At 43.5% G+C, this 9,734-nt stretch overlaps 1 protein-coding gene across 1 annotated transcript in view; it reads left to right on the top strand.

Annotated features, from left to right (window-relative positions):
• Positions 1–4,643: 4,643 nt before the first annotated feature.
• Positions 4,644–9,734, top strand: part of THADA (THADA armadillo repeat containing) — a 391,488-nt gene continuing 386,397 nt past the window's right edge. The window contains exons 1-4 of the mRNA XM_045285791.1: positions 4,644–4,693; positions 7,986–8,084; positions 8,643–8,737; positions 9,567–9,697. Of these exons, the coding sequence (XP_045141726.1) occupies positions 8,009–8,084; positions 8,643–8,737; positions 9,567–9,697 (302 nt within the window). The 5' untranslated portion in view covers positions 4,644–4,693; positions 7,986–8,008. The remainder of the gene's footprint in view (positions 4,694–7,985; positions 8,085–8,642; positions 8,738–9,566; positions 9,698–9,734) is intronic.

Raw genomic sequence — 9,734 nt, 5'->3', positions numbered from 1 at the left:
AAGTCCCCTTGCTCTTTGTCACTTTGGGGCTAGAATCGAGTGATCGATGGTTATAAGATTTGTAAGAGCCCCCCAATAAAAAGATTAATTAAAAAAAAAAAAAAGCAAAGGCATATCCTCTCCTCCAAAGTGGCCACTTTTCCATCTTTACAACCCAAACCTCTTCTGGCCCTGACTTCTTCGAGAAGTCCCCTTGCTCTTTGTCACTTTGGGGCTAGAAGTGCTAGACTAGTTTTACTTGATTTTGCCAATTATTTCTCTCCCGGTTCCTCTTAAGCCATTCAAATCTGCCTCGATCAAGCTTTTGCCCCTACTACTCCACTTCTAGTTGCCCTGTATTCTATCTTCTAAAACATCTTGCTAGCTCTACATCCAAATTCTTTACAGAATCTGTCCACCCCTCAAACCCATTCACTGTTACCATCTTGGTCTGATCCACCGTCACCTTGCCTACCTGGGTTCCTGCCAGACAGGATTAGCTTCCCGCTCCCATTGCAAGTCTATTCCTCGTAGATAGAGTGATTCTTTTGAAATGTGAATTTGATTCTTTGACTCTTCTGCTCAAAGTGATTCCCCATGTCACTAAAAAGTCCAAGTCCTTACAATGGACCATAAGACCATAAGTATATGACCTAACCCTACCACCTCCCTCACCTGCCCTTGTTTTTATCCTCTGTGTTAGGCTGGGGTGGCTAGAGAAACAAATCCAGTGACACTCATATGTCTAAGAAAAAGCTTTGTATAAAGAAGTCATTACTATCAAGAAAGCACTAGAAACTGATTGTGATCGCACAACTTATTTTAAAGGCGATTCAACCATTGGGTGGGGGAGGGAGGCTCTGATTGTATAGTTCCCCTCCATAGGATTGAACGATTGAATTAATCAATGGTATGATATGTAAATTATATGCCAATAAAACTCTTTGGGGAAAATATAGACATAATATGCTAGTTATTTGAATTCTTTTTCCCTGACATATATAAGACCTAAATTTATCAGTGTCCTATAGACAATATTCTTTATAATTTGTTAGGCAGATTGCTAAAGTTGCCATCCTTCAAAGGACAAGTGAAATCTGTACTGGATTGTTTTTTCTCCATAGAAACAAAGTAAAAGTAACTTTAAAGAAGTCATTAATATCAAGAAGGCATCCCAGCCTCCACCCCCCAAAGCAACAATTCTTTCAAGAAATTTTTGTTTCAGTTATGTGTGTGCACATATATACACTTGGCTTCCGAGTACAATGTATGTCTTGTCATTCAGGGAAGTTGTGTACTTAATGGATGGAGGCTTACAAGCAAATTCCCAGTAGCATGGGATGAGCAAAAGCCGGAGCAATACACGTGTCCTGAGGTGGCAGAAAGGATACATAGCCTGTTACATGCTAAACAATGTAATAATCACTAAGTGAAGGAAGGAAATAAAACCACCTGCTTTTTTTTTCTTTTTTTTTTTTCCTGCTTTTTTGTTGACGAATCTTAAAAGCCAAGCTCAAAGAAGCAACCTTTGATGACTTTAGAGTACCAAAGTCAAATTGAGTAAGAAGTTAGTTTGTAAAATTAATATACTTTGTATAAATATAAAAGCGTAAAGAAAAACACAGGACAGTGAGATAAAGTTGAGAAAAGTTAATGCTTAAATAGGTAAGACCATCTAAGGTTTAGGGAACTGAAATCTCTAATATTTCCTACCGATAATGTTCCTGACGCTAGCTCAAGCGTACCTTGCACTCGGCTATATTGAGCATGGAAGACAACGCTCTTTTCTTTTTTTTTTAACATTTTATTAGGGGCTCATACAACTGTTATTGCAATCCATACACACATCAATTGTTTAAAACGCATTTGTACATCATTCTCAAAACATTTTCTCTTCACTTAAACCCCCCACATTAGGTCCTCATTTTTCCCCTCCCTCCCCGCTCCCTCCTCCCTCATGAGCCCTTGATAGTTTATAAATTGTTATTTTGTCATATCTTGCCCTGTCCAACGTCTCCCTTCACCCACTTTTCTGTTGTCCGTCCCCCAGGAAGGAGGTCACATATCGTTCCTTATAATCGGTTCCCTTTCCTACCCACTCTCCCTTTACCCTCCCTGTTTTGCCACTCACACCACTGGTCCTGTAGGGCTCATCCGCCCTGGATTCTCTGGATTTTCAGTTCCTATCTGTACCAGTGTACATCCTCTGGTCTAGCCAGACTTGCAAGTTCGAACTCGAGTCATGGTAGTGGGAGCGGGGAGGAAACATTTAGGAACTAGAGGAAAGTTGTATTTTTCATCGTTGTTACATCGCACCCTGACTGGCTCATCTCCTCCCTGAGACCCCTCTGCAAGGAGATCTCCAGTGGCCTACTAATGGGCTTTGGGTCTCCACTCCGCACTCCCCCCATCATTCACTATGGTAAGATTTTTTGTTCTGATGATGCCTTACACCTGATCCCTTCGACACCTCGTGTGGTTGCATAGGCTGTTGTGCTTCTTCCATGTGGGCTTTGTTGCTTCTGAGCTAGATGGCCACTTGATTACCTTCAAGCCTTTAAGACCCCAGACACTATACTTTTTGATAGATGGGCACCATCAGCTTTCTTCGCCACATTTGCTTATGCACCCATTTGTCTTCAGTGATCGTTTGACGCCTCGTGATCACACAGGCTGATATGTTGTTCCATGTGGGCTTTGTTGCTTCTGAGCTAGATGGCTGCTTGTTTACCTTCAAGCCTTTAAGACCCCAGACACTATACCTTTTGATAGACGGGCACCATCAGCTTTCTTCACCACATTTGCTTATTCATCCGCTTTGTCTTCAGCGGGTGTGTCGGGAAGGTGAGCATCATAGAATGCCAATTTAATAGAAGAAAGTATTCTTACATTGAGGGAGTACTTGAGTGGAGGCCCAATGTCCTTCTGCTACCTTAATATTAAACCTATAAATATAGGCTCATAGATCTATTTCCCCCTCCTCATATAAATATATTTGCATATGTACATGTCTTTATCTAGACCTCTATAAATGCCCTTTTCCTCCCAGCTCTTTCCTCTATTTCCCTTGATTCTCCTCCTGTCCCACTATCATGCTCAGTCCCCACCAGGATTTCAGCACTTCCTTTGTTACATTCCCCTTGATCATGCCCTACCAGGTCTCCCACACCCACCTCCCCACCATTTTGGATCGCTTGTTGTTCCCTTGTCCCTGGGTTTAACACCTTTTCCCTTCCCCCCACCTCCCCTGGGAACTGTCAGTCCCGTTGTTTTCTCCTCCAGATTGCTCATCCAGCCTGTCCTATCCAGACAGACCTGGACAACGCTCTTTTCTAATGGAAGTTTTGTGACAACTCCAGGTGGAGCAAGTCTAAGGTGCTAATTTCCCTAATAGCATGTACTTACTTGTATTTGTGTCACATATTGGCGATTCTAGGAATATTTCACGCTTGTTCATAACATTATTGCACACTTAATAGGCTACCGTATGGTGTAAACATAACTTTTATATGGACTGGGAAATAAAAATTTTTGCCTCACTTGACCGCTACTGCAAGCGCCAGTCCTCTTGATCCACCACTGGACGGTGGCCTGTGTCCAAGTCTATTTCCTGATCTCGCCTGCTACCCTAATTGCTAATGTACTTATTTTGATTTTTTTTAAGTTTACACCTTTTTGCAATATTTTATTAGCAATATGTATACATTAGATATTAAAAACTGAACATATAATAATAGTGAAATATTCATGTAAACATTTGTCATTAAACGTAACATAATTTGAATCTCTAAAGAAGTATGCAATAACAGCGTGGAGGGCTCTTTCTAACCTCCCTGGCTGCCCTAGTGCCACGCGGCAGGGGTCAGACCTGCTTTCACGTCCATCTTTCGTTATCCTATTCTGACACCAATCATATCTCCCTTAGCACTCTACTTCTATGATGCATTTAAGAATTCATTGCAGTGGTCACATAGAAACTCACAGACAATACTCAATTATAGTAATAGCAGGGAAGTTAATAGGTTGCCGTAATTAGTTTGCATTTTTACGGGTTGAGTCACCTGAATATTTATATTCTCTTTCGGAGTATATACATAAGTATGAGATAAGCACATGCATATCTCTTAGGAGATAAACGTTCAACGCCAGTACCTGGCAACGATCCGACAATGGCGCTCATTATCTGTTGGATGCAAACATGCATTTTGGCAACCGCTAGTTAATTTCAGCACGTCTCCTTTTCTTCAAAATCCTTACTGCGCCTTCATTGGCAGCCGTACAAATATCGACTGTCATTCCTGCTGCCCGGGAGTGGTTTTCTTCCCGCTGCTCGTGGCAAAGCGAACTCGGGCTGGAAGATCTAGGTTCAGGCAGTAGTGTTCCGGCCTGTCAAGTCTGCATCCCGGAAGGACCAACTTTTTCCGCCCCGGAGCCGAACGGCATCACCTGCGCGTCCTTTAAAGGCCGCGTCGAATCAGATTACGTACGAACGCCGCTCTCCCCAGGCTCCGCCCCGGACGCCGGATTGGAGGAGCCGCACGCGACCAACTCTCGCGAGAACTTCTCTTCCCGGGCTCCTCCCGCTGCCTGCTCGTCGAACCGGTAATCGACTAGAGAGAGACCACGTTGCCAGTTACGGAGGCGCCGTGCAATCAGACCCGCTTCCTGCCTTCCTCCGGCGCTGCGACTCTGCCCCGACGCTCCCCGGCACGAGGTTTGGCTCGCAGGCGGCCTGCCCGCCGACTCCGCGGCAGCACGTTCCTCTCCGCCACGGGGCACAGCCAGCTCGTTGTGGCACGCCGAGTGCTCATCCTTCAGCGTCGCGAGACTTTGGCGAGCTGAAACTGGTTTCTATGGCAACAGAGCTTTGCCCACTAGGGTTCCTGTCATTCCAGACCCTGCGAGTGTTGTGGGAACGCCCTTAGAAGGAGGGGGTGGGAGTGAAGCAGAAACAGTGTAAAGCCCGAGGGAAATCCGTGCCCACTTAAGGTCATTAGGGTGGGCACCGATTTGTCCCTCTTGGGGAGGCCCTGTGCCTCAGGACACATGTTTAGCATCAACTGAACACACATAGCCACTGGTCCTAAATGGAGGGTCAGCAGAACGAGGAAGGCCCTTAACTGGAAGGATGGACTTAGTGACAGAAACTCGGAACGCAACTATGGGAACAGTTATGAAGATGGGGCAGGATTGGGCAGTATTTTGTTGGTTGTATCTCGTATCTCCATGGGTCAGAACGGACTCAATGGCGCATAACAAGCACTGGGCCTATTTTGTGCAACCCTGAGGATTCCCAGGGCAGATCCTGCTGCAAACCTGCTCATCACTGACCAGGGAGTCGTTTTTCCCCAATTCGCCCCTTCTCCAGGAAGTGGTTTGTTGTTCATTCCCTGGGATCTAATCATAGCATGTTTCTAATTGCTCCCTTATCAGTGCATTCCTAGCTGTTGCCGTTCTCACTACTTTTTTCCATGACCCCAAACCAAACTCACTGTCAATGAGTAGATGTCTCTTATTGACCCTATAGGACAGGGTAGAACTGCCCATGTGGGTTTCCCAGACTGTAACTCTTCTGGAAGTGGCTGGTGGTTTCAAACTGCTGACCTGGCAACTCAACTCATAACCTTCAAGCCCTTAGGGCTCCTTAAGTGGTTGTTTGTAGCCTACTCTCACGATGGAAGTCTTAATTTCCAAATATTTGTTCAGTTCTTTAGTGCCAGGGACTAGCTTGTAAATAAGAATATGCAATGGATTTTAGATCCAGCCCACTGCAGGTGTTGAAGTCACATTCCTTCCATAAGATCTCTGGCAAAGGTTTGTTAATTCATTTGTTTATTCATCAATTATTTGTTGAGCACCTATTACTGTATACACTCGAGTATAAGCCAACCAGAATATCAGCCGAGGCACCTAATTTTATCACAAAAATTGCATAAGAAATGTGCTGAAAAACTCAGCTGATACTTGAGTATATACGGTATGTGCCCGGCACCCTTTCAAGCATTGAGAATTCAGTGAAAAGTACCATGAAGCTTTATTACTATGAGAGACAGTCAATATACAAGGAAACAAGGTAAGGCGATATCTGTAATAGACAATTCTGTGAAGAATATAAAGTGAAGGCCCAGAGTGTGTGTGCATGTGTGTAGGAGGTAGGGTGATTGTGGAAGACTTCTTGGAGTCATGCTCCCTCGGAGTGAGGAATCCCCTTGGAAAAGATAGGGTAGAATGCGCATTAATGGGGAGAGGGATAAAAGAACCCAAACACCCACTGCTTTCAAGTGATTCTGACTCAGAGCAACATATGTCGGGTTTCCAAGGTGGCAAATCTTGATGGCAGCAGATAACTTCAGCTTTCTCTCAAGGAGGGGCTAGTGGGTTTGGACTGCTGACCTTGTGGAAAGCAGTCCAATGTTTACCAGACCTTATACGGAATCTGAGGGGCAGGAAGTACAAAGCCCCCGAGATAGTAAAATGGAGCATGGCTTGCAATGAAGTGCAAATGGAAGGCTATTCTTGTTGGGTGCCCTTGAGTCAATTTCTATTCTTAGTGACCCCGTGTCAGAGTAGAACTGCCCCACTGGGTTTCTGTTTAGGGAAGCAGATTGTCAGACGGGCGTCCTGTGGAACTGCTGGGTGGGTTCAGATCGCCAGCTTTCCAGTTAGCAGCTGGCACTGAAACATCTTGTACCACCAGGGGTCAGGACCAGATAGATGGCTATGGTCAGGAGTTTGGATCTTATTCGAAAAATGATTGGAACTCCAGGGATGCTATCAGCAAAGAAAGTGATTAAAATTTGATGAGGGCTTTTAAAGAATGGTTTTGATGACTGTGGGGCAAATGGGCTCTCTAGAGGACAGGGTAGATGTGAAGAGGTTAGGTAGGAGTTAAGCAATGCTTCCAGGGCTCAGGTGAAAAGCAGCGTTGATTCAGTTTGGACATTCCCAGTATTGAGAGATTCTCTGTTGAAAAGTCAGCTCCTTCTGTAGTTAGACCACTGAGCTGGAATCCTCCACCCTGAGGCTTCATTGTCTTTGCCTAAACCCATAGCAATGCCAAAAAGATCAATTTCCTCTTACTCCAACTGAGTTTCAGGCACTTGTCTTCTGATACTTGAGTATATACGGTATGTGCCCGGCACTCTTTCAAGCATTGAGAATTCAGTGAAAAGTACCATGGCAGCCCCCTTTGGTGATGCCAGGTGTTCTCTGCAGAAGGTGCTCTCGAGGCCTTTCAGAAATCTGACTGTATCGAGGCCTTTCAGAAATCTGACTGTATCGGCAGCTCCATCATTTATTACGGCTCCCCTTTCAAACGTAAAAAGGAGCCTGAGTGGCACAGTGGATTAAATGATAGGCTGTTAACCAAAAGGTCGGTTCAACCCCACCAGCCGGACTGTGGGAGAAACATTAAGCTTTCGCTTCCAGTCTTGGGAACCCACAGGGGCAGTTCTACACCGTGCATGGGTTGCTCTGAGTCGAAGTTGACGCGAAAACACTGAGATTGCTTTTGTTTGGTTTGAGCTGTGAAAACGGAGCTTTGGTGGTACAGTAGGTACGGGCTCAGCTGCAAACCAAAAGGTCAGAGGTTTGAGCCCACCTGCTGCTCTGGAAGAAAGCTGTGGCAGTCTGCTTCCATAAAGATCACAGCCTTGGAAAGCCAGTGGGACTGTTCTGTAGTGTCGCTATAAGTTGGGATTGACTTGATGGCAGTGGGTTTTTGGTGGTGTGTTTTTTTCCTTTTCTTCTCAATGCAGAAGTTCTTAGACCAGAGATTACCAGCCTAGGTTGGTTTTGCTGCCCAGGGCCTCTTTGGCAATGCCTGGAGACATTGTGTTGTTGTCCTCAGTGAGTGGAGAGAGGCCATTGTCATCTAGTGAGAAGAACCAAGGAAGCTGTGAAATTGGATAGATGACAGCCGAAGAGTGATCTGGCTCCACATGCCAGCAGTGTGGAGGTTGAGAAAGCCTGCATCAGACAGCCCTGTAATGGCTTGTTTCTTGTAGTGACTTCATTGACGCTCTTTACCATGGGTGTGAAGAAGAAGAAAGACAGGCACGTTGCTGCACTGGCTGCTTGTCATCAGGACCTCGAAACGCTACGGTGTAAGTCATTTCTGACTTGTTCGATTCTTTCCCCCTTCCCCCTATATCGCAAGCAGAGTATTTTAATCTTTAGGAAGCCCACACTACAATGTTTTTCTCTTTAATTTTTCCACAGTTCTTAGATTCAGTGTTTGGTATACAATGATTTTCTTAATTTCTGTTTCCCTTCTTTTTTTTTTTTAACAATTCAATTCTTAATATTCTTTCTTTTAAAAATTTTTTAAAAATAATTTTATTGGAGGCTCTTACAGATATCATAACAATCCTTAGTTCAATCACATCCAGCAGTATTGTACAATTGCTACCACCATCAGTTTCAAAACATTTTCTTTCTTCTTGAACTCCTTGATATCAGCTCCCCTTTGTCCCCTCCCTCCCCCACCATACCCCCCAGCAACTCTTATTATTAGTATTTCTTCCCAAGTTTTTGTTTCCAATTATGTTCTGCCACTTTTTAAAGAACTTTTGATTACTGAACTTTTGTAGAAATGTGTAACAGATGTAAACAATGTACATGTATTGTTAGATGACTGGAGAAATGTCTTGTGTGTTATGTAGCGTTCACTGACGTAGAAGGGAAAAATCTAGCTTCTTTGCTCCTACGTTGTGTACAGCTGACAGATGGTGTGCCACAAATCAATTGTATCAAACAGGTAAGGCTGAATGGATCATTATAGATGCATCTTACATATGCTATTTATGGACTGTTTAAAGAATTGGCTATTACTGGCTACCAATGATTTAATATACATTTATCAGTGCACTATCAGTGTATCATTAAAGAATAGATTTTTTTCCCCTGTGTATTGTATAATATCTTTTATCCAAAACGCCATAGAAATCACATTCAGGCTCTTACTAAGTTGGAACTGTAAATCGGGATAGGACGATAAGAAGTGTAGCTACCTTTTGTTTGTGGAGATAAAGACAAAAAGAACTATTTCTCTTAATCTGAATCTTCAAAATATTTTAGCAGACAGCTGAGATTAATTCAGAATGTAAAGATGACTCACACTATGTCAGTGTTAGAACTTACCATGTGAATGTTCATGATATTTTTGTGAAACCAGTAGACGTATTGCTGGTTTTTAAATAGTGTTACAGAATTCTTAGAAGGAACCTTCTAGGTGCAGTGTTTACGTGCTCGGCTGCTAACAGGGAGATTGGCATTGGGAACCACCAGCGGCTCTGTGAGGAAGATGTAGCCATCTGCTTTCATAAAGAGATAGCTACATGCAGTTCTGTTCTATAAAGTCACTAAGAGGGTAAATTGACTTGAAGGCAAAAGGTATTTCTTTAAAATAAAAAAAAAAGGATTTCCTATGCCTTACCTTTGAGATCTGTTCTCATCGGACAAGGATCTAGTGGGTGAAGTGGGAATTGGGGGCCTTGGATTAAAAAGGTTAATAAGTATTGAGCTGGATAATAGATATTAGAAAAAAATCATCATGGTTTTGAATTACATTTTTTTTTAAATTATAGATTGTCCCATTACTGGAGAAGGAAGCTAACAATGGTGTTTGTGATCCCATAATTCGAAGTTGTTTGGATATTTTAGCTGGCATTTACCTTTCTTTGAGCTTAAAGAATCCCTTGAAGAAAGTATTGGCAAGGTAGGTGCCTTAGTTACTGCATGCTGGTGAAAGAAGA

The sequence above is a fragment of the Echinops telfairi genome, unplaced genomic scaffold (assembly GCF_000313985.2).
Source record: "Echinops telfairi isolate 266 unplaced genomic scaffold, ASM31398v2 ScPeMD7_7475;HRSCAF=8513, whole genome shotgun sequence".
Classification (NCBI taxonomy): domain Eukaryota; kingdom Metazoa; phylum Chordata; class Mammalia; order Afrosoricida; family Tenrecidae; genus Echinops; species Echinops telfairi.
This window is presented reverse-complemented; position numbering and strand designations above follow the sequence as displayed.